The 25,720-nt window shown below is 42.0% G+C and overlaps 1 protein-coding gene across 14 annotated transcripts in view; it reads left to right on the top strand.

Moving 5' to 3' along the window:
* Positions 1–25,142, top strand: part of ZNF337 (zinc finger protein 337) — a 30,830-nt gene extending 5,688 nt beyond the window's left edge. For 5 of the 14 annotated variants that reach the window (XM_035298557.3, XM_002747528.6, XM_035298559.3 and 2 more), the window contains 4 exons: positions 4,672–4,747; positions 7,409–7,535; positions 7,869–7,964; positions 22,323–25,142. In XM_035298557.3, the coding sequence (XP_035154448.3) occupies positions 4,700–4,747; positions 7,409–7,535; positions 7,869–7,964; positions 22,323–24,328 (2,277 nt within the window). In that variant the 5' untranslated portion in view covers positions 4,672–4,699 and the 3' untranslated portion in view covers positions 24,329–25,142. Of the gene's footprint in view, positions 1–2,394; positions 2,656–4,671; positions 4,748–7,408; positions 7,536–7,868; positions 7,965–22,322 lie in introns of those variants that run through there. The other 9 variants (XM_078371583.1, XM_078371585.1, XM_078371586.1 and 6 more) reach the window with 3 other exon arrangements.
* The last annotated feature ends 578 nt before the right edge of the window (positions 25,143–25,720 follow it).

Raw genomic sequence — 25,720 nt, 5'->3', positions numbered from 1 at the left:
TTTGGTCCACTCTTGAGAGAAACTCCACTATGGGCTGTGAAAATCACAAGATGGAACCCTCTCCCTCTCCAGCTCTCAGTCTGTGGTGACAGTTTTTCCCTGAGAGAGGCAGGATGCCACTGTTCTTAACTTCTCTTCCCCTGGCAGTCCTATGTTCTGAAGTGGGTTTCATGTAAGCATCATTAAGAAGTGTGGTGTTCAGGGTGGATCCCTTTGAATTTATTCTTCTCGGCTTTGTAGATTCATGTTTGCCTTCAAATTTTGAAGTTTTGGCCATTATTTCTTCAGTAGTCTCTATATCTTCTCCTAAACACCCATATATAGGTCCAGCAAATGGTGCCCTGTAACTCTCTTGGGTGTGTTTAGGGTCTGTTTACTTTGTCTCATTCTTTTCTCTTCCTTCTTCTCTGTAATTTCAAATTCTTCTCTTTATGTTTGCTGATTCTTTCTTCTGCCTCCTCATCTGCTGTTAAACACCTCTACTGAAATTTTCAATTCACAGTGTTTTCAGGTCCAACATTTTCATTTGCCTCCTTTTTGCAGTCTCTGTTGATATTCTTATTCTGTTATGTATATTTTCCTGATTTCCTTTTCTCTATCCATGTTCACATAAGCTTTTTGAGAATCTTTTAGACAGTTCTAAAATGTTTCTCATATGCCTGAAGCTTATATTTCTCCAGGGAAAGTTTCCATTACTATTTTCTTTCATTTATTGGGCCATGTTTTCTGAGTAGTAGTAGTAGTTGCTGTTGTTGTTGTTGTTGTTAGAAATTAGTCACTGTGGAAAAAGTAACTTCCTTTTCCAGTCTTTGCAGACTGACTCTTTGCCAGGGAAGATTTTTGTTACTACCTTGGCATTGGTTCTGAGCTTTGGGATCAGCCTGAGGTGGTTTGAGATTTTCTCGGGCCTTTTTGGAGCATAGATCTTACCTAGCCCTGTGGCTTTTTCCATTTTCTCGTAGGCAACTGCTTTTAAATATTTATTTGTTCCAAGAATCTCTCCCCTGGGCCTCTGATGGTCTGTTGTTTGGCTCCACTCATAATATCTTGCCCCAGGCATCTGCTCTTCAGTCTGTCTGCATTTTTGCCACGTAGGATCCAGTGCTTTTTCTCCTTAAGATGTGATATCCTCAAAACAGAGAGAGCAGTCCCTCAGGCTGCCTCCAACAGCTTAGAACCTTGTAAGAAAGGTCTACTGGGCTTTCTCAGGTTTGAGGGAAGGAAGTGGAAACTGGGATGCTGCTTTAGAAGGTCTGTTGTATTCTGCACCTGTAATTTTTTGCCCCAGGCATCTATAGGCAAGTTCACCATGAGATTTTTCCACTAGGCAGCACTTGGACAGGTTAAAACACTGGGAATAAGGTGTATTGAGCTGTAAATATGACTGTCTCATTTTGTTGTTGGTACTGTTTTGTTTTCTTGAGACTGTATCTTGCTCTGTTGCCCAGGCTGGAGTGGAGTGGCATGGTCAAGGCTCATTACAGACACAACTCTTGGGCTCAAGCCAGGAATAGCTAGGACTATAGGCGTATGCTACCATACCTGGCTAATATTTATATTTTTTGTAGAGATGAGCCTTCACTGTGTTCCCCAAGCTGGTCTTGAACTCCTAGGATCAAGCAATCTATTTGCTTCAGCCTCCCTAAGTGCTGAGATCATAGGAATAAGCCACTGTGCCCAGCCAACTGCCTTCTCTTTTTAATGTGGCTTTTTCTTGATTGGGCAGTTGCTTGAATCCTGGGGACTTTTGACTGTTTTCAAATAAAGTTGGCTCATATAAAATTATTTCAGCCAATTTTTTGGCTAAGCATATAATTAAAAATATGACTAATGCTTTTTCTGTAAACTAGTATTGTGAAAAATCTCAAATGGACAGCAAAATTGAGAGAATGATAAAATGAATCCCCATTTTGCCTTCATCCAGTTTCGATAACTTTAAAACCATGAGTAGTTTTGTTCGATTTATCCCTTCTCCCTGTTTATGTGCCAAAGTATTTTAAAACAAATCCAGATGTCTTGCTATTTTACCCATATATACTTGATCTCAGAAAGGATTTTTAATCAATATTGAGGTGTAACTTGTATACCATAAGAAGCACTACTTTTAACTATATAATGAGTTTTGACAAATGTATACACACATCACTTATCACCTCAATCAAGATACGGAACATTTCAACAGGGTTCCTATATGCCCTTGCAAGTAATCACTCCAGAGGAAAGTAGTCAAGAGTTCTCACCAAAATATGGACAAGTACTATCCAGCGATACATGAAAAGGATGATAAATTCTAGCCAAATAGAATTTGTTCTCAAAAACCCAAGACTAGAGTGAACATAGAGTAGCTACCTATGGAGATATTTAACCTTTTATCTGTAGTTCTCTGCTTAGGAACAAAAGGAAAGGCAACTTCTTGCATGAATCAGCTTTCAGCTTAATATTTTTCTTTTGGCAGCGTGGCCTGGGGTCTCATGTTTTTATTTTCCTTTCACTGCTTTCAGGGACCAAAAGAGAAAAACCTACATGACCGTCTTAATGCAGAAAAATACCCATTTAGGGTAAAAATTCTCAGCACATGCGGAATAGAAAGAATTTCCCTTAATATAACAGGTTATGTGTGACAAGCTGACTGCAATCATCATATTTAATGGTGAAGTATGTTCACACTAAGATCAAGAACAAGCATTAATGTTGATTCTCATTGCTCTTATTTAGCATTATCCTAGAATATCTAGCTAATCTGTTAAGGTATTAAAAAGGAATACAAGGCATACATGTTGAAATAGAAAAACTTTTTCTTCACAGAAGATGTGAGTATGTACATGGAAGAATCTGTAGTTAAACAACTAGATACTAGTAACACAGTTTAGGAACTTCAAAAATAAGGTCAGTATTTTTAAAAAGGGCTTATATTTCTATAACCTAGCAGAAAACAGTTAAAAATGAAATACATATTTACACTACCATCAGAAACAAAATGTTTAAACTTCGAGTAAATGCAGGAGACTATCTTTGTGACTTTCGAATAGGTAAAGATAGCACAGATGGGACATGCAATGATGTAAACTATATAAGTATATAGAAATAACAAAAATGTTTTAAGTCACCTTTCAACTGCCATCAGAAAAAGCAATTTCACTGCTTTTCTTCTCCAACTGTGGGTAAACCAAAAAGTATCCAAGTATCAATTTGGATGTTTATTTTGCGGAGGTTGAGAACATGCCCCAGAGAGAGGTTAGTGGCTTTCTCCAAAGATAGACTTTGAGAGCCTCAGTGTTTAAAAGGGAAAAGTGGGCTGGAGGGGAAAAAGGGGGGGTGTGGTAATCCACAGTGGCAAGACAGAAGAAGCAGGTAGGAGAATAGTTCTGTATTCATCTCACCCTCGGTAAATCAGCACTTTACATAACGTAAGGTGCGCATAGAATAGCTACTATTGAGATATTTAACCTTTTATCCGTAGGAACAAAAGGAAAGACAGCTTCTTGCATGATTCAGCTTTCAGTTTAATATTTCCTTTTGGCAGAGTGGACTGGGGTCCGTAGTTTTTATTTTCCTTTCATAACACCATTTGTTCATTTGTGTCTCAAAGTTGCTGGCTGGTGGATGTATGCTGTTTTCCCCATTAGCATCACATGATACCATCTTTGTTCTTCACATTTCCCTCTTATTACCCCTACATTTCTGTGTTTTTACTTTTACTTTTTTATCAAAATATTCACTTAAAAGTATAGCAAATACTCTGATGAAATACTTATACCCACCACTTTAATTTACACTTCTTTGTATTGCTACCTGAATTTTTTTTTCAAAAAATTCAGAGAATAGTAAAATGAACCCAGTACACATTATTCAGTTCTAAAAATTATCAAGTATGGCCAATAATGCTCAATTGACTTTTGAGGGTGAGAAGGGGTGTGTAAGCACACCCAGACATCATTTTCACTCATGAATGTTCTGAAAGTTTGTATACAAGGAAGGGCTTATTTCTTAAAACCCATAATATTTTTATAACAGCAAAACTAATGTTTGGTAATCTAATATCCAATTAGTGTTCCCATTTCACTGGCTGTTAAAACTCTTCACACATTCTTCGTTGCAATCAGGATCTAAAGTGCATTGGATTACTCATTGCCTTGGACTGACCATGTGTTTGAGGACTTGGATTCCTGACAGCTCATATTCCCCATGCTATTAATTTGTTAAAGGCTTTGGTGTTATACAGTACTGAATAATTGCCAGTGCCATCTGCCTATGGCCTACTCAAGTCTGTCTACCTCTGTGGTTATCCTACTTTAAACCCAGGGAGACTGAGGCTAGAAGAAGCAGACAGCTTTCATGTGTTCTTCTGTCCAATGCAAAAAGCACTTGGAACTCTGAGTCCTAACCTTAATCACAAGACCTCACCTGCAGGCGTTCCACATCCTTTCAATCCCTCAGTGATGTAAACAACAAACCTCACCCAGCTCCTGGGGCACAGGGTCTTTACTCCCAGGCAAGCTTGTCCTAGATTTGCAGGGAGTCTGCCTCCCTAGGTCTTTTGGCCAGACTCCCACGTGGGGATTGTGCAGGTGCACTCTCCCCAGCTCCCCAGTTGGTACTGGAATCAGGTCTGTGTCACACCTGGGGAGGGCATCTGTACCCAGCCACCCTCTGACATCTCTCTTTTCACAGATTGGTCATCTGCAAGCTTCTCTTCTCCATGAAGAGCAGGAAGACAGCCATGGAATCCCAGGGAGCCAAGACAGAGGTGAGACTTCCTCCTTGCTATCACAGGATGGGCCCACTTCCTTCACTGGCCCTAGCAGTCACATTGTTAGCACAAGACCAAGGTCAGCACTGCTCCTGGGGAGTGATCTGTCTTTCCTGACATCTTCCAGCGGGTGACTGGCCTGTGGGTATCATTCATCAATCAGTGATCTGTGCACAACACCCAGGGAGCATTTCCAGCAAAAAACAGAGATGTCCACATTCGAGTGTCAGTGATGATGTTGAGTTGGTGTCAGTGAAGTAGGCACAGAGAGAGGTCACAAAGGCCTTCAGCAGGAGGGGCTCACTGGGCAGCCATGAGGGATGTGGCAATTACAGGAAGTGGGGAAGAGGCAGAAGTGTGCTCAGTCTCAGGCTGCCACTGGGCAGACTGCTCAACTGCAAGGGAGACAGGGTTTAGCAGCCAACATTCTCACAGACTGGTGGTGGATGAATCCAAGTCCTAGGAGAAGCAGATGCCAAGATGCAATGAGATGGGCTGGGCTTACAGAGGAAACACCTACAAGAGAGAAAAGGACACCTGGAGCCTCATCAGACTTCAGTGAGGAGGAGGAGGGGGAGAAAACTGGAATTGTCAGAGACCAAGTACAGCTTCCAGAGGTTTGACCAGGGCAGCAGTCTTCAGGCCATAGTGGGCCATCAGAGGAGCGCCTGGAGTGAAATGGGCTTGCCTCAGTACCCTCACAATGTGTGGCCACTGACTGGAACAGCTGCAAGAAGCACGGAGTTGCAGGAGTGGGCTGTGGTCCCTTAGGCCCCCAACTCAGAAGTCTGTCAGGTGCTGGCTTGGGGTGGCCACAGCTGATCACACCACGTGATGGTTAAGGTGCAGAGTCACTTGGGGCACCTGAATATCCCTGGTTTGGCAGACAGCATGTTGGATGGTTAGATGGGCTTTCAGCATTACCAAACTGAAAGATTGCACCTACAGCCATGGGTCAGCTGTGTCTCTGAAGAGCAGTCCCTGCCCTGTACTGAGCCTGTATTGTCTGAGTTGGCCACAGATGCCCAAGCTCACCAGGGTCCTCACGGTGTGACACTGTAGCACTGCCACCTCCCACAGCTCTGCCTCTTCCTGCAGACCCCTCACAGCGTGGCCTAAGCTGCTGAGATAGCTCCCACCTACCTCATTGGCCCCTATCATCTGACTGTTCCTGAAAGTTTCTGTGCTGGCTACCTCTCACCCTCCTGAGGACGGAGGCCTGGATGCCAGTGTGAGGAGCCCAACTTGGTCTTTAAGCTGTCTGGGGTTTTCTTGTTTTTTTTGGTGGGGGGGATGGTGGTCAGAGTCTCACTGTTGCCCAAGCTGAGTGCAGTGCCACAGCAATAGCTCACTGCCACCTTGACCTCCCAGACTCAAGCCTCACATCTCAGCCTCCCAACTAGCTTGGACTACAGGCACCTACCACCATGCTTGGCTAATTTTTTATTTTGTGCATGTGTGGAGTTGGGGGTCTCGCTATGCTGCCCAGGTTGGTCTCAAACTCCTGGATGCAAGCAATCCTGCATCAGCCTCCCAAAGTGCTGGCATTACAAGCATGAGCTACCATGCCTCACCTGCCTGGATTTTGAGTATCTTTGCAGTAAGTATGACATGACAGATCAGTGATGGGGGAAATAGGGACTGACAGTTAAGGGTCAAAGGAGAAGCTTTCTGACTCATGAGTCTAGTAGTCCTGATGAGCTTCACAAATGGAATATTTATTTATTTATTTATTTATTTATTTATTTTTGAGACAGAGTCTCGCTCTGTCACCCAGGCTGGAGTACAGTGGTACAATCTCAGCTCACTGTAACCTCCACCTTCCAGGTTCAAGCAATTTTCCTGCCTCAGCCTCCTAAGTAGCTGAGATTACAGGCATGTACCACCACACCCAGCTAATTTTTGTATTTTTAGTAGAGACAGGGTTTCATATTGTTGGCCAGGCTTGTCTTGAACTCCTGACCTCAAATGATCCTCCTGCCTCTGCCTCCCAAAGTGCTATGATTATAGGCACAAACCACTGCGATTGGCCATGAATGGAATTTAAATTCATCAAGCACCTGCAGAGATGCCAGACTGGTCACATGTATAGTTGCAGAACAGACGTACGGTGAGAAGGGCTCTTTCAAAAGTGCTCCATCCACTAATTCAGATGTGCTCAGACTGCCCTATATGGCATTGGATTTTCGGTAGGAATCAGATCTAGGCTGGATCCAAATTCTGTGATCCTGCAGTGGAGATTTACAGTGTTCCAGGGCTGGTCCCAAATGATCACTTTTCATTTTGTCAGAAGATCCATGAGAGCTGTATCTTCCTCATTTATAAATTCATGGAGTTCTAACTCAGAACATGGCCCAGGGTACCATAAAACTTTAGTAGTGTGTTATTTACTGTTCATATGTTTGTAGGAAACACTGTCATTTAATTTTTGAGGTTTCCTCTTCTCCCTGCCTAGGTTTAAAGCTCCACGCAGGTTTGAACTCTCTGTGCTTCTAGGAAGCCCCATGAAAAGTACCTAGCACCATAAATACTGGGGCCAGGCAGAGATGGAGGTCTTGGAACTCCAGGCACAGGTGGCAGATCCTGGAATCCTCCAGTTACCAGTCTTGCAGAGTGCAATGCTGTCCCTGGTGAGCTGGCCTGGGTTTTGTGTTACAGTCTTTCATGGCATTTGGGGATGTGACTGTGGATTTCACCCAGAAGGAATGGAGGCTGCTGAGCCCTGCTCAGAGGGCCCTGTACAGGGAGGTGACATTGGAGAACTACAGCCACCTGATCTCACTAGGTAAGTGTGGCTTCCCCTAGGTTTAACATTTGGCCTGTGGTGCCTCTGATGTTGCCATAGGATTAGTTTCAGGGACAAGGATGTTGTTTTCTCTATTCTCCTTGGGAGGGTCTGGCTTTGGTAGAGTTTCATACTGGCTGTCACTGGGCACCTGCAGGCTTCTCTCCCCAAGCTGGGGCTCTCCTGGGGGCTTGTATATAAGCATGGTAGACAGGATCCTTCTGAGCTTTCCCCCTCTCAGACTCACTCCCTTCCCGCCGTGGGTGGCTCCAGCAAATGGCCCTTAGAGCCTACAACTAGGAATCACCTCATGGTTTTTTTCCCTGTGAGCAGGAATTCTCCATTCTAAACCAGAACTCATCAGGCGGCTAGAGCAAGGGGAAGCACCCTGGGGAGAAGAGAGAAGACACCAGCCGGGCCCCCATGCAGGTGAGGGGAAGGACAGGGTAGACAGCACAAACACAGCCTTTTGGGAGGGAGGAGGCTTCTCTGAAGCCAGGGTACCTGGAAGCTGTTCTGGCCTCCTTGGCTGCTCTTCAGACCACCTGGCCCTGCCTTCCTTCCAGTCCTTGCTGAGTGAGGGGTTCTCCTGGGGTCCCTGGACTCCTCCCAGGAAGCCTCCTCTCCCCCCATTTTCTAGTTTTCTTTCTCCCACTCAGTCTCCCCATTTGTGACTTTCCTCGTCACCACCCTACCGCAAGACTAAGTCTATTGCCCCTTCCTAATCCTGTCCGGGTATTCTTAAAACCTCTGGCCATTATTCTTCTTCAATTCCCATAGCTTTTTTTCTTCTGGTTTAATGTTTTAAGCAGTATTACTCTTGCCAGAGGTCACTTCATCTTCCTCCTTCCCCCATTTCCTCCAGACGTACTGCCTGAGTGGGGCTGTGGTCTCGAATTGTGCACCCTCTTAAGTCCTAGTAGTCACTGCTGTGGTTCTTCAGGACCCTGATGATGATGTTTCTTACCTCTAGGATGGACTTGTTCTCTCTTGAAGCAGTTTTAGTTCATAATTAGGCCTTGGGCTCCTCTCTTCTCTTTTCATGCTATTTTACAGGCTTCCCTCACTCCTCAGTGGGACTGCAGAAGAGTGCTGAAAAGTGGTGTTAAGTTTTCTGCTTATGACAATGATAAATTTGTAGTTTTCTCTGTCTTGCTATGTGTCAGTTTCCAGGGTCATCTGTTTCTCTTGATCTTTATATCCTATTTGGAAAATGTGTAGACAGATTTTGATTACTCAGCTGCAGTTCTCCTTGAGTAATTGGAAGTTTCTTTTATGTCTTCTTTAAGAAATCCTTCCTAAGTTGAACTTGCAAGGCAGAGATTGCAGTGAGCCAAGATCATGCCGCTGCACTCCAGCCTGGCAACAGAGCGAGACTCTTGTCTCCAAAAAAAAAGAAATCCATACTAGGCTGAAGTTATAAAGATACAAAGTTGTGTGTTTTTTTGTTTTGTTTTTGTTTTTCAGACAGGGTCTTGCTCTGTTGCCAGGCTGGAGTACAGTGGTACCATCTCAGCTCACTGCAACCTCTGCCTCCTGGGGTCAAGTGATTCTCCTGTCTTGGCCTCCCAAGTAGCTGGGACTTCAGGCATGTGCCACCACGCTCAGCTAATTTTTGTATTTTTAGTAGAGACAGAGTTTCACCATGTTGGCCACTATGGCCTCCATCTCTTGACCTCGTGATCTGCCCACCTCAGGCTCCCAATGTGCTGGGATTACAGGCATGAGCCAACATGCTCGGCCATTGTTGTTTTTTTTGGTTTTTTTTTTTTGAGACAGAGTTCCACTCTTGTCGCCTGAGCTGGAGTGCAATGGCGCCATCTTGGCTCCCTGCAACCTCCACCTCCCAGGTTGAAGTGATTCTCCTGTCTCAGCCTCCTGAGTAGCTGGGATTACATGTGCCTGCCACCATGCCTGGCTTGTTTTTTGTTTTTTTGCATTTTTAGTAGAGATGGGGTTTCACCATGTTGGCCAGGCTGGTTTTGAACTTCTGACCTCAGGTGATCTGCCCTCCTCGGCCTCCCAGAATGCTGGGATTACACAATTGAGCCACCATGCCTGGCCAAAATATAAAGATTTGTGTTGTTGTTAACTCTTCTGAGTCTTTATAGATTTTTTTTTTAAGGAGGGCAGTTTGAACTATCTGTCCAATACTTGGAGGTGGTTTTTACATCTTCTGTATTCATAGTGGATTGTTCCATACCTACTAAGTTTTGCAGCACTTTCTATATTTTAGCCTACTAAAATACATTCAAGGTTAGAATTTTTATAATTGTATCAGTTCACAGGGAAACTCTCACCCTCATCTCCAATTCCTAGATTATTTTGAAGCAAATCTTGGTCATCATATTTCATCTGTAAAACTTAATAGTTACTATATTTTAATCTATTTTGTTTAATAATAATATTCCTAAGAGTTTTTTTGGTAACCGTAACCCTCATTTAACTTTTCTTATTTCATGGCATGTATATTTTGAGTTTACATCCTATAATACTTTATTCCCTCCAGCATTTTTTTGTGAAGCAAATGTTGAACAATTATATTTTTGTGCATACTAAGAAGTTGAAAGGCTTATGGAATGAATACCTGTCACCCTACCACCTACAGTCAGCATGTAGCTTTGTGCTCCTTCTTCTTTATTGCTTATTTACCCAGCTGTGTATTGCTCTCTCTGTCCTCGAGTCCGTCTTCCTTTTGATGCTCTTTAATATTGCAGACGTCATTACCCTTTACTCATAAACACTCCAGCATGCTCATCAATAAGTAGTAGTATAATGTTTCTTTGTGGTTCTTTTTAGGATTTATATATTGTAAGATGCATAAATCTTAAGTGTAACATTTGATGAGCTTTGATGGATGCATAACTTAATGTAATCTGGACCCCTATGACAACACAGAACAATTACTCTCACCCTAGAAGTGTTTTGTGCCTTTTTCCAGTCATTTCCTGCTCCTGGTCCACCAGAGAAAATTACTATTCTGATTTTGTTCCATATGCCTTAATTTCACCTGTCTTAGAACTTCATGTAAGTGGAATTACACAGTATACTCTCTGTCAGAAGATTAACAGGTTAATTTTTTATGTGGTTGTTGTTGACTTTGTCCCATTGTCTGCAAAAAAAGCAGGTTCATGTAGACTGGGAGTTCTTTGCCATTCCGTGCTTCCCATCACCCCATAAAAAATGTGGGCACATCCACTGAGAAATTTGGAGCTGGTCTCACTGAGTTTTCACATGCATGAGGTCTCTGCTTTTGGATTGATGATTGGTGCTACACCCTCAGTTTGCATAGGTTGTAAGACACTCCTTTCCTAATCATCTCAAGTATCATAGAAATGATAAAATACCATGGACTTGGAGGCTCAAATGGCAGACATTTATTTCTTACAGTTCTAGAGTCTGGAAATTCCAAGATGAAGATGCTGGCACCTTTGCTTCATTGTGAGGGTCCTCATCCTGGCTCCTGTGAGCCCTGTGTCCTCACATGGGCTCGCCCCATGATGTCAACTAAACATATTTATCTCCCAACAACTCTACCTCCAAATACCATCACATTGGAGGTTAAGGCATCAACATATGAATTTTGGGGGGATGCTAACATACAGTCCATATTAACTTCCCTTCTCTCACCCCCCATATCAATTGCTTGCTGATATGTCTGTCAGTGAATTAAAATAAGAGGCTTCTTGTCTACCACTGACTTCTGAAAGTGGGAATGTTTAATGTAATGGGAATATATGTTAGGATTTTATTTAACTCATAAGTGAAGGTACTGGCAGAATGACAAAGCTGGTTCAGTGCAGGTATGAGAAGCTGGGATATATGTGGGTAGGCCCGAAATAACATTACTGTAAGTTACCCTGTAACTTTACAGAATCAGCAAACTTAACTCTCATTATCTGAGTGACCAGAAAAATTAGAAATTATATAAATGATGTAGGAAAGCTCATATAATCATATATCTGATGTTTTGGAATATTTTTCCTGAATAATAACCACATTGACTGTCATATGTACCAGCAGTATCTTCTAATGGTTTGCTATTTTCTCTTTTCACTTTAATTTTTCCTTTCTTAATGTGAATATTTATTTTTATGTATTAAAAAAGAATTATTTATTCTCCATTTTTATAGAAATATTTCCCCTTCATAGATGGCTCCTATTAATGTTTGTATTAGTTTTGGGGGGATTCTTTTCTTGCTGATATATAATAATCGTATATTATTTATGGGGTAGGTGGGATATTTTCATACATGCATACCATATGTAATGATCAAATCAGGATATCCATAACCTCAAATATTTATCATTTCTCTACGTTGTCAATTTTTTTCTATTTTGAAATATAAATTACTGTTAACTATAGTCACCCTACTGTGCTATCAAATACTTATTTCTTCTAACTGTATTTTTGCACCCAAAATCAACTGCTCTTTGTTCTCCCTTCCCTCTCTTTTTCCTAGCCTCTCCTCCCACGTATGAGTGACAACATGCAATATTTGGCTTTCTGTGCATGGGTGATTTCACCTAACATAGTGAACTCCAGTTCTAATGATATCGCTGTAAATGATAGAATTTTATTTTTCTCTATTGTTGACTAGCATTCTATTTTATATATATATACTACATTTTCTTTATCCATTCAACCATTGGTGGGCATTTAGGTTAATTCCATTATCTAGGCCATTATGAATACTAATGTTAACATGGTGGTACAGGTATCCTTTTGGCATACTGACTTCCTTTCCCTGGGATAATTATGAAGTAGTGGCATTACTGGATTGCATCATAGTTCTATTTGTAAGTTTTTGTTTGTTTGTTTGTTTATTTTGCATTTGTGTTTTCTTTTTTATTATTATTATTATACTTTAAGTTCTGGGGTACATGTGAAAATGGGAGGAAATTTTTGCAATCTACTTATCTGACAAAGGGATAATATCCAGAATCTACTAAGAACTTAAACAAATTTACAAGAAAAAAGCAACACCATCAAAAAGTGGCCAAAGGATATAAACAGACACATCTCAAAAGAAGACATTCATGCAGTCAACAAACATGAAAAAAAGCTCATTATCACTGGTCATTAGAGAAATGCAAATCAAAACCATGATGAGATACTATCTTGCACCAGTTAGAATGGTGATCATTAAAAAGTTAGGAGACAGCAGATGCTGAAGATGATGTGGAAAAATAGGAACGTTTTTACACTGTTGGTGGGAGTATGAATTAGTTCAACCATTGTGGAAGACAGTGGGATGATTCCTCAAGGATCTAGAAATAGAAATACCATTTGACCCAGCAATCCCATTACTAGGTATATATCCAAAGGATTATACATCATTCTGTTATGAAGACATATGCACACCTATGTTTACTACAGCACTGTTCTCAGTATGAAAGACTTGGAACCAACCCAAGTGCCCATCAATGATAGACTGGATAAGGAAAATGTGGCAGGGGGACAGACTCAAGATGGCACGGTGAGAACAACCCAGGATTGAAGCTCTCGGTGAACGCATGGAGGGTGAGTCAGGGCCGCATTTCCAGATGGAGCTTTGTTGCCCACGGAACGGGGAAATTCCCAGGTATAAAAGAGACGCGGGGCACCAGCGCATCACAGCTGGTGGCCGGTGCAGCTGGCGGCCGGCACTACAGCGCAGCAGCGGCACTCCACAGCGCTCCGCACAAAGCACATTGGTCCGGGTGTCCTGTTGAACCAGCAATCTGAGACCTTAGAGGGCAGATTGGCATATCCATCTGATTGAATGGGACTTGGACAGTGAGCCAGGTCAGGAGATTCCAGGGAAACGGCATTTGGGCCAGCACAGTGGGACAAACAAAACGGTGATTCCAAAGGCTCCAGGTGCAGAGTTTCACTGTGGGCACAGCTAAACCCAGGATGGTGCAGCTCAGTGGGGGAGGGGCGTCCGTCATTACCGAGGCAATCCGCCCCTACTAAGGTAAACTCCCATTGCTGACACAGCCTGCCATTGCCGAGGCAACCTGCCACAACGGAGAGACTCCACTGCAGGGCGTAACCCATGGCAGCAGGGCGGAGACCGCAGCAGCAGGGCAGAGCATGCAGCAACAGGGCAGACCACACACCAGCAGGGTGGAGCCTCAGCACACAAGTAGTGACTAGACTGCCTCCTAGCTGGGCAGGACAGAGCAACGGACACTCATAAAGAAAGCCCCAAGCCCCCCCCAAGACAGAGCACCTGAGTTCTGCTGTAGCAGAATTAAATGTAGCAGCCTAACAGCCCTGAATGAACAACAGAGCTCACAGCTCAGCACTTGAGCTCCTATAAAGTACACACTGTCTCCTCAAGCAGTTCCCTGACCCCTCTATATCCAGAAGACTGACATTTGGCAAGCATCATTCTGGGACAAAGATAGCAAAAAAAGAAGCTGGTAGCATCCCTCACTGTTCTGCAGCTGCTATAGGTGCACCCCAGACTAGCAGGGCCTGGAGTGGACCTCAGCAGTCGTACAGTGGAGGGGCTAGACTGGTAGAAGAAAAACGAAGTAACAGAAATACTTCATCATCAACAATCTGGGCATCCACTCAGAGACCCAATCAAAAAGTCAGCAACTACTCAGACAACAGCTGGATAAATCCACAAAGAGGGGGGAAACCAGCACAAAAAGGAGGAAAACACCTGAAACCAGAACACCTCGCCTCCTACAAAGGACCAAAACTCACCAGCAAGGGAACAAAGCTGGATGGAGAATGACTGTGACGAAATGACGGAATTAGACTTCAGAAGATGGATAATGAGAAACTTTTGTGAGCTAAAAGACCATGTTTTAAATCAATGCAAAGAAACTAAGAACCTTGAAAAAGATTTGAAAAAAAGATTCGAGGAAATGATAACAAGAATGGATAATTTAGAGAGGAATATGAATGAACTGAAGGAGATGAAAAACACAATACGAGAACTTCACGAAGCATGCACAAGTTTCAACAGCCACATTGACCAAGCAGAAGAAAGAATATCAGAAGTCGAAGATCAACTCAATGAAATAAAATGAGAAACCAAGATTAGAGAAAAAAGCACAAAAAGGAATGAACAAAGTCTCCAAGAAATGTGGGACTATGTGAAGAGACCTAACCTACATTTCATAGGTGTACCAGAATGTGACGAAGAGAATGAATCCAAGCTGGAAAATACTCCTCAGGATATTATCCAGGAAAATTTCCCCCACCTAGCAAGGCAGGCCAACACTCAATTGCAGGAAATACAGAGAACACCACAAAGATATTCCTCAAGAAGAGCAACCCCAAGGCACATAATCGTCAGATTCACCAGGGTTGAAATAAAGGAAAAAATACTAAGGACAGGCAGAGAGAAACGTCAGGTCACCCACAAAGGGAAGCCCATCAGACTCACAGCAGATCTCTCGGCAGAAACTCTACAAGCCAGAAGAGTGTGGGGGCCAATATTCAAAATCCTTAAAGAAAAGAATTTTCAACCCAGAATTTCATATCCAGCTAAACTGAGCTTCAGAAGTGAAGGAAAAATAAACTCCTTTGTGAATAAGCAAGTACTCAGAGATTTTTTCACCACCAGGCCTGCTTTACAAGAGCTCCCGAAAGAGGCACTACACGTAGAAAGGAACAACCAGTACCAGCCATTCCAAAATCACACTAAATGCTAAAGAGCATCAACATAATGAAGAATCTACATCAACTAACAAGCAAAAGAGCCAGCTAGCATCAAAATGGCAGTATCAAATTCACACATAACAATACTAACCCTAAATGTAAATGGACTAAATACACCAATCAAAAGACACAGACTGGCAAATTGGATAAAAAAACCAAAACCCATCAGTGTGCTGTATCCAGGAAACCCATCTCACATGCAAGGATACACAAAGGCTCAAAATAAAGGAGTGGAGGAAGATTTACCAAGCCAATGGAGAGCAAAAAAAAAAGCAGGAGTTGCAGTTCTCATCTCTGATAAAATAGAGTTTAAAGCAACAAAGGTCAAAACAGACAAAGAAGGCCATTACATAATGGTAAAAGGATCAATACAACAAGAAGAGCTAACAATCCTAAATATATATGGACCCAGTACAGGAGCACCCAGATATATAAGGCAAGTTCTTAATGACTTACAAAGAGACTTAGACTCCCACACAATAATAGTGGGAGACTTTAACACTCCACTGTCAATATTAGACAGATCAACCAGACAGAAAATCAACAAGAATATCCAGGGCTTGAACTCAGACCTGGAGCAAGCAAACCTGATAGACATCTACAGAACTTTCCACCCCAAATCCACAGAATATACATTCTTCTCAGCACCACATAACACCTACTCTAAAATTGACCACATAATCGGTAGTAAAGCACTCCTCAGCAGATGTAAAACAACTGAAATCATAACATATGTCTCTCAGACCATAGTGCAATCAAGTTAGAACTCAGAATTCAGAAACCAACCCAGAACCGCACAGCTTCATGGAAACTGAACAATGGCTCTTGAATGTTGACTGGATAAACAATGAAATGAAGGCAGAAATAAAGAAGTTCTTTGAAACCAATGAGAACGAAGACACAACATGCCAGAATCCCTGGGACACATTTAAAGCAATCTCTAGAGGAAAATATATAGCAATAAGTGCCCATATGAGGAGAATGGAGAGATCCAAAATTGACACCCTATCATCAAAATTGAAAGAGCTAGAGAAGCAAGATCAAAAAAACTCAAAACCTAGCAGAAGACAAGAAATAACTAAGATCAGAGCTGAACTGAAGGAGATAGAGACACAAAAACCCCTCCAAAAAATCAATAAATACAAGAGCTGGATTTTTTAAAAGATCAACAAAATAGACAAACCACTAGCCAGATTGATAAAAAAGAAAAGAGAGAACAACCAAATAGATGCAATAAAAAATGATAAAGGGGAAATCACCACAGATTCCACAGAAATTCAAACCATCATCAGAGAATATTACAAACAACTCTATGCACATCAACTAGTAAACCTGGAAGAAATGGATAAATTCCTGGACTCCTGTGTCCTCCCAAGCCTAAACAAGGAGGAAGCTGAAACTATGAATAGACCAATAACAAGGGCAGAAGTCGAGGCAGCAATTAAGAGCCTACCACACAAAAAAAGCCCAGGTCCAGATGGGTTCACAGCCAAATTCTACCAGACAAACAAAGAGGAGCTGGTACCATTTCTTCTGAAACTATGCCAAATAATCCAAAAAGAGGGAATCCTTTTCAAATCATTTTATGAGACCAATATCATCCTGATACCAAAACCCAGCAGAGACCCAACAAGAAAAGAAAACTTCAGGCCAATATCCATGATGAACATATATGCAAAAATATTTAATAAAATATTGGCAAGCCGATTGCAACAGCAAATCAAAAAACTTATCCATCATGATCAAGTAGGATTCATCCCGGGGATGCAAGGCTGGTTCAACATATGCAAGTCTATAAACATAATTCACCACATAAACAGAACCAAACACAAAAACCACATGATTATCTCAATTGATGCAGAGAAGGCATTCGACAAAATTCAACAGCCCTTTATGCTAAAAACCCTCAATAAACTCAGTATCGATGGAACATATCTTAAAGTAATAAAAGCTATTTATGACAAAGCAACAGCCAATATCATACTGAATGACCAAAAACTGGAAGCATTCCCTTTGAAATCCAGCACTAGACATGGATGCCCACTTTCACCACTCCTATTCAATATAGTACTGGAAGTTCTAGCCAAAGCAATCAGACAAGAAAAAGAAATGAAGGACATTCAAATAGGAAAGGTGGAAGCCAAATTGTCTCTATTTGCAGACGACATGATGGTATACCTAGAAGACCCCATCGCCTCAGCCCAAAAACTCCTGAAATTGATAAGCAACTTAAGCAAAGTCTCAGGATATAAAATCAATGTGCAAAAATCACAAGCATTCCTCTCCACCAATAACAGACTTAAAGAAAGCGAAATTAAGAACGAACTGCCATTCACAATTGCTACAAAAAGAATAAAATACCTTGGAATACAACTCACAAGGAACGTAAGGGACCTCTTCAAGGAAAACTACAAACCACTGCTCAATGAAATCAGAGAGGACACAAACAGATGGAGAAATATTCCATGTTCATGGTTAGGAAGAATTAATATCATGAAAATGGCTATATTGCCCAAAGTAATTTACAGAATCAATGCTATCCCCATCAAGCTACCATTGACTTTCTTCACAGAACTGGAAAAAACCACCATGAACTTCATATGGAACCAAAAGAGAGCCCGCATACCCAAGTCGATTCTAAGCAAAAAGAACACAGCGGGGGGCATCACACTACCGGATTTCAAACTATACTACAAGGCTACAGTAATCAAAACAGCATGGTACTGGTACCAAAACAGAGATATAGACCAATGGAACAGAACAGAGGCATCGGAGGCAACACAACATATCTATAACCAGGTTTATCTTTGATAAACCTAACAAAAACAAGCAATGGGGAAAGGATTCCCTGTTTAACAAATGGTGTTGGGAAAACTGGCTAGCCATGTGCAGAAAGCAGAAACTGGACCCCTTCCTAACACCTTACACTTAAATTAACTCCAGATGGATTAAAGACTTAAACATAAGACCTGGCACCATAAAAACCCTAGAAGAAAATCTAGGCAAAACCATTCAGGACATAGGAGTAGGCAAGGACTTCATGAACAAAACACCAAAAGCATTGGCAACAAAAGCCAAAATAGACAAATGGGACCTAATGAAACTCCACAGCTTCTGCACGGCAAAAGAAACAGTCACTAGAGTGAATCGGCAACCAACAGAATGGGAAAACATTTTTGCAGTTTACCCATCTGACAAAGGGCTGATATCCAGAATTTACAAAGAACTCAAACAGATTTACAGGAAAAAAGCCCATTCAAAATTGGGCAAAGGATATAAATAGACACTTTACAAAAGAAGACATACATGAGGCCAACAAACATGAAAAAATGCTCATCATCACTGGTCATCAGAGAGATGCAAATCAAAACCACATTGAGATACCGTCTCACGCCAGTTAGAATGGTGATTATTAAAATATCTGGAGACAACAGATGCTGGAGAGGATGTGGAGAAATAGGAACACTTTTACACTGTTGGTGGGAGTGTAAATTAGTTCAACCATTGTGGAAGACAGTGTGGCGATTCCTCAAGGACCTAGAAATAGAAATTCCATTTGACCCAGCAATCCCATTACCGGGTATATATCCAAAGGACTATAAATCGTTCTACTATAAGGACACATGCACACGAATGTTCATCGCAGCACTGTTTACAATAGCAAAGACCTGGAACCAACCCAAATGCCCATTGATGATAGACTGGATTGGGAAAATGTGGCACATATACACCATGGAATATTATGCAGCAATCAGAAATGATGAGTTCGTGTCGTTTGTAGGGACATGGATGAATCTGGAGAACATCATTCTCAGCAAACTGACACAAGAACAGAAAATGAAATATCGCATATTCTCACTCATAGGCGGGTGATGAAAAATGAGAACACATGGACACAGGGTGGAAGTACTAAACACTGGGGTCTATTCTGGGGAAAAGGGGAGGGCCAGCATGGGGTGGGGGAGCTGGGGAGGGATAGCCTGGGGAGAAATGCCAAATGTGGGTGAAGGGGAGAAAGGAAGCAAAACACTGCCATGTGTGTACCTATGCAACTGTCTTGCATGTTCTGCATATGTACCTCAAAACCTAAAATGCATTAAAAAAATAAAAAGAAAATGTGGCACATATACACCATGGACTACTATGCAGCCATAGAAAAGGATTAGTTCCTGTCCTTTACAGGGTCATGGATAAAGCTGGAAACCATCATTCTCAACAAACTAACACAAGAACAGAAAACCAAACCCTACACGTTCTCACCCATAAGTGGAAACTTAACAATGAGAATACATGGACACAGGGAGGGGAACTATTTGTAGTTTTTTAAGGAACCTGCATACCATTTTCCCTAATGGCTATACTAATTATATACCAATAGTGTATAGTTATTGCTTTTTTTCTTTATCTTTGCCATTATTTGTTATTTTTTGTCTTTTTTATAATAGCCATCTTAATTGGGGTAAGAGGATCTCTCAATGTGATTTGCATTTTTTCATATACCTGTTGCCCATTTGTATGTCTTCTTTTGTGAAATGTCCATTCAGATCCTTTTCGCACTTTTTAGTTGGATTATTTTGTTGTTGTTATGTCAAAGCTGCAGAAGCTTTTTAGTTTGATGTAGTCTGGTGTGTATTTTTGCCTTTGTTTCCTGTGATTTTGAAGTCTTAGCCATAAAACATGGCTAGTCTAGGCCAGTATCCTAAAGCAGTTCTCCTGTGTTTCTTCAAGTTGTTTTATGATTTTGCAACTCATGTTTAAGTATTTAATCTATTTTGAGTTTATTTTTGTATATTATGAGAGACAAGCATCTAATTTTATTCTTATTCATTTTAGAGTTCACTTTTCCTAACACCATTTAAAGATACTGTCCCTTCCCGAAGGTGTGTTTTTAGTGCCTTTGTCAAAAATCAGTTGGCTGTAGATACATGGATTTATTTCTAGGTTATCTATTCTCTTCTATTGGTGTATGTGTATTTCCTTTTTGTTTTTATGGACAGGGTCTTGCTCTGTCCACCTGGGCAGGAGTGCAGTGGTGCCATCATAGCTTACTGCAGCCTCTAACTCCTTGGCTCAAGTGATCCTCCTGTCTGAAATTCCAAGTAGCTAGGACTACAGGCATGTGCCACCATGCTCAGCTAATTTGTTTAAATCTTTTGTAATGATGGGGTCTTGCCATGTTGCCCAAACTTGACTCAAACTCCTAGCCTCAAGCAATTCACCTTCCTTAGTCTCTCAGAGCACTGGGATTACAGGTGTGAGCCACTGTGCCTGGCCAGTGTCTGTTTTAGACCCGTACCATAACCAGGGGACAGGAGAAGGTTGCAGGGGTGTCCCAAAGATGCTCATGGTTCTGTGATCAGATGTGATTTTTTCCAGGTCCTTGGGCTCTCACTTACCTAAGAATGGGAGGAGACCCTGGCAGTGCAGTGATATTGCCCCTTGTGGACCCAGGAAGAGAAGTTAACATAGTCCCTCAATACCATGCTCTTTTGGTGACACTAGTTTTGTATTATATTTTGAAGTGAGTTAGTATGATGCCTCCTACTTTGTTCCTTATACTCACTATTGTTTTCCCTATTGGAGGTCTTTTCAGTTCCTTATGAATTCTAGGAGTTTTTTTTTTTTTTCTATTTTTATAAAGAACGTCATTGGTATTTTATTAGGTATTGCAGTGAAACTTTAGATTGCTTTGGGCACTATGGTCATCTCAACAGGGCAGTGTGGTCATCTCAACAGTATTTTCTCCATGAACATGGGATTTCTTTTCATTTGTTTGTGTCCTTATCTATTTCTTCCATCACTATTTTGTTTTTATTATAGAGAACATTGAATTTGGGGTTAAGTTTATTCATATACTTTTTTGTACCAATTATAAATGAGATTGCTTTCTTGATTTCTTTTTCAGCTAGTTATTATTGGCATATAGAAACACTACTGATTTTTCTTCTGATTTCATATTGTGCAGCTTTATTGAATTCATTCATCATTTCAAAGAGTGTTTAGGTTTTCTACATATAAGATCATGTCATCTGCAAAAAGAAACAATTTGACTTCAGTTTTCCAGTTCAGATGCCTTTTTTTTCTTTTTCTTGCCTTATTTCTTTCTCTTACCATAGTTCTGACTAGGACTTCCAGAACTATGGTAATAAGAGTGGTGAAAGTAGACATTCAAATCTGCCAGTTCTTAGAGGAAAGGCTTTTATCTTTTCCTCATTCACTAAGATGTTTGCTGTGGGTTTGGAACATATAATTTATATTATGTTGAGATATGTTTCCTGTACACCTGATTTGCTAAGAGTTTTTATCATAGGCTGGGTGCAGTGGCTCATGCCTCTAATCTCAGCACTTTAGGAGGGCAAGGTGATCAGATTGCTTGAGCTCAAGAATTTGAGACCAGCCTGGACATCATGAAACCCCATCTCTACAAAAAATACAAAAATCAGCCAGGCAATGGCAACTGTGGCTTAACTACAGGCAGGCACCTGTAGTACAGCTTCCTACATTCAGGAAGCTGAGGTGGGAGGATCATTTAAGCCTGGCAGGTAAAAGCTGCAGTGAGCCATAATCGCGCCGCTGCACTCCAGCCTGAGAAACAGAGTGAGACCCTGTCTCAAAAAAACAAAAGTTTTTATCCTAGTTGGATTTCGAATTGTATCAAATCTTTTTCTGTATCTGTTGAGATGATCGTCTATCTTTTGCTCCTTCACTGTGTTGATGTGATGTATCACAAGTGTTGATCTGTGTATGTTGAATCATTATTGCATACCTGGGATGAATCTCACTTGATTGTGGTGTATTGTCTTTTCTGTTTTGTTGGATTTGGTTTGCTAGTATTTTGTTGAGAATTTTTCCATTAAAGGTCATCAGGGATATTGGCTAGTAGTTCTCTGTTTTTGCTATGTCCTTGTCTGGTTTTGGTATCAGGATAATGCTAGCCTTGTAGAATGAGTTAGAAAGAATTCCGCCCCTTCTCAATTTTTTGGAATAGTTTGAGAAGAACTGGTGTTTGTTGTTCTTAAGAGTTTGCTAGAAGCAAGCAGTAAAGCAATTTGTTCCTAGGCTTTTCTTTGATTGAAGATTTTTCATTACTGATTCTGTCTCATTATTGGTATCTTCTCCAGGAATATATGCAGAATGTGTCCTGCCACCCAAGAATCTTGGACTTGCACATCAGAGGCAACACCAACTACAATTTTCTAATCAAAGCTGCCAGACTGACACAGCTGAAGGTCAAGAGAAAGAAAAAGGCTCTAAGCCCATGGCATTTTCCAGCCCACCGCTAAGGCATGCAGTAAGCTCAAGGAGGAGGAACAGTGTAGTGGAAATAGAGTCTAGTCCAGGCCAGAGGGAAAATCCTACAGAAATAGAGAAAGTATTGAAAGGAATAGAAAATTCAAGATGGGGAGCATTCAAGTGTGCAGAGGGTGGGCAAGACTTCAGCCAGAAGATAATAGTAATCATACACAAAAAATCACATTCCCGGCAGAAGCTTTTTACATGCAGGGAGTGTAACCAGGGCTTTAGAGATGAGTCAGCATTGCTCTTGCACCAGAATACACACACAGGAGAGAAGTCCTATTTGTGCAGTGAGTGCGGGCGAGGCTTCAGCCTCAAGGCAAATCTCCTCAGACACCAGAGGACACACTCAGGAGAGAAGCCTTTTCTGTGCAAGGTGTGTGGACGAGGCTATACCAGTAAGTCATACCTCACTGTGCATGAGAGAACACACACAGGAGAGAAGCCTTATGGGTGCCAGGAGTGTGGGCGACGGTTTAATGATAAGTCCTCATACAACAAGCACTTGAAGGCGCATTCAGGGGAGAAGCCTTTTGTGTGCAAGGAGTGTGGGCGAGGCTATACCAATAAGTCATACTTCGTTGTGCACAAGAGAATACACTCAGGAGAGAAGCCTTACAGATGCCAGGAGTGTGGCCGAGGCTTTAGCAATAAGTCACACCTCATCACACACCAGAGGACACACTCAGGGGAGAAGCCCTTTGCGTGCAGGCAGTGTGAGCAAAGTTTTAGCGTGAAAGGAAGTCTCCTCAGACACCAGAGAACACACTCAGGGGAGAAGCCTTTTGTATGCAAGGATTGTGGGCGAAGCTTTAGCCAAAAGTCAACTCTCGTCTACCACCAGAGAACACATTCAGGGGAGAAACCTTTTGTTTGTAGAGAATGTGGGCAAGGATTTATTCAGAAATCAACTCTTGTGAAACATCAGATCACACACTCAGAGCAAAAACCTTTTGTGTGCAAGGACTGTGGGCGAGGCTTTATCCAAAAGTCAACCTTCACTTTACACCAGAGGACACACTCAGAGGAGAAGCCTTATGGATGTCGGGAGTGTGGGCGAAGGTTTCGAGATAAGTCCTCCTATAACAAACACCTGAGGGCACACTTGGGTGAGAAACGTTTCTTCTGCAGGGATTGTGGGCGAGGCTTTACTTTGAAGCCAAATCTCACCATACATCAGAGGACACACTCAGGAGAGAAGCCCTTCGTGTGCAAGCAGTGTGAGAAAAGTTTTAGTTTGAAGGCAAATCTTCTTAGACATCAGTGGACACACTCAGGGGAAAGGCCATTTAATTGCAAGGATTGCGGGCGAGGCTTCATCCTAAAATCAACTCTTCTCTTCCACCAGAAGACGCACTCGGGGGAGAAGCCTTTCATCTGTAGTGAATGTGGGCAAGGATTTATCTGGAAGTCAAACCTTGTGAAACACCAGCTTGCACATTCTGGCAAGCAGCCTTTTGTATGCGAGGAGTGTGGGCGAGGCTTCAACTGGAAGGGAAACCTCCTCACACACCAGAGGACTCACTCAGGGGAGAAGCCCTTCATGTGTAATGTGTGTGGGCAAGGCTTCAGCTGGAAGAGGAGTCTCACCAGACATCACTGGCGGATACACTCAAAGGAGAAGCCTTTTGTGTGCAAGGAGTGTAAGCGAGGCTATACCAGTAAGTCAGACCTCACTGTGCATGAGAGAATACACACAGGAGAGAGGCCTTACGAATGCCAGGAGTGTGGACGAAAGTTTAGCAATAAGTCATACTATAGTAAGCACTTGAAGAGACACTTACATGAGAAGCGTTTTTGTACAGGGAGTGCGGGTGAGGCTTCATCTTGAAGTCATATCTCACCAGCCAGTGAGGCCACACTCAGGAGAGTAACATTACTTTGTTACATGCTTTAGTCATGGCTGCATAACTTGTTCCTGAAGATAAAACAAAGGCAGACATAATCTAGAAGGCTACAGATAACCTGAACTCAAGCCACATGTCCCCAAGAGATTCAGAGAAAAGAGGTCCATGTTTGGGGAACAGAGATGCTAGCTGAGGGGAGGGCATTGCTATTGAGGAAATGTGGTCTCCTTCCTACTGAGAACATATTATTGTGTTTGTGCCAGGCTTTCCAAGGACTGCTCTTAGCCAGTGACTGCAGAGCAGAGATACCAAGGGAGGCCTGTTACTGACACCCTCCCCAACCTCCTTAGACTGCAAGCAATCTAAGCCTCCACCAAACCTCCTCTTGTACTTTCCTTTCCTCTGGCTGCTCTCCCATCCTTCCTTGACACTATGGTTTGAATGTTTTTGTTCCCTCCTTAATTTATGTCAAAACTCTACATAAACTGTTTACTGTTGAAACAGTGTCACAGTATTAGAAGGTGGGGCCTTTGGGAAGTGATTAAGTCAAGTCATGAAGAGAGTGTGAATAGGATCAGGTGCTCTTATGAAAAGCCTTGATAGAGGGAATTTGTCCCTGTGGCCCTTCTATTTTCTGCTCTGTGAGGACCCAATGCTCCTCCCCACCAAAAGATGCAGCGTGAAGGCATCATCTTAGAAACGAACATAATCCCTCAACAGACAGCTGAACCTACCAATGTTATGAAGTTAAACTTCCCAGTCTCCCAAACTCTGGGAAAATAAAGTTCTCTTTATACATTTCCTAGTAAGTGGTATTTTGTTATAACAGCTCAAATAGACTAAGTAACTTGTCCCCTCATTCTCTCACATACAGTCTCTGTACATGAAGTCTCATGTGGTCTTTGCAGAGAACTCCCTCCAATACAACTGATACCCAGAGCAGTCTGACAAAACAGGTGGTAAAATAGGGATCTGGGGACCACTCACCTGCCTGGCAGGAGTAGAGCAGGTTGGCTGGTGGGGCACAGGTAGGTGGTTAGCTGCGAAATATTTCACAGGTGATTTCCTGAGAAAATGCCTCAATGATAGGGAATGCTGTGGAAAGTGATGATGCAGGCCTCTGAAAATGTAGGGAAATGCCTAGAAAGAGCAGAATAGACTGATTATTGCTGATCTGCATTACCTGCAGAAGGACCCTGAGAAACTGAAGACTTCATTCAGCCATTAGCATACAGTTAATGGCTAAGTAAACCAGGACTCCTTGGTGAGTGCTTACAAGGCCTTAATCTCCTTGGGTAGAAGGCAGAATCATTGCCCAAATATGTGGGCTGAAGGCCTTGAAGGGAGAGTTGCAGAGCTCTACAAGAATGTTGCAT

Source organism: Callithrix jacchus, chromosome 5, assembly GCF_049354715.1.
Source record: "Callithrix jacchus isolate 240 chromosome 5, calJac240_pri, whole genome shotgun sequence".
NCBI lineage: Eukaryota > Metazoa > Chordata > Mammalia > Primates > Cebidae > Callithrix > Callithrix jacchus.
Note: the sequence above shows the minus strand (reverse complement) of the source record. Positions and strands in the feature narration are given on the sequence as shown.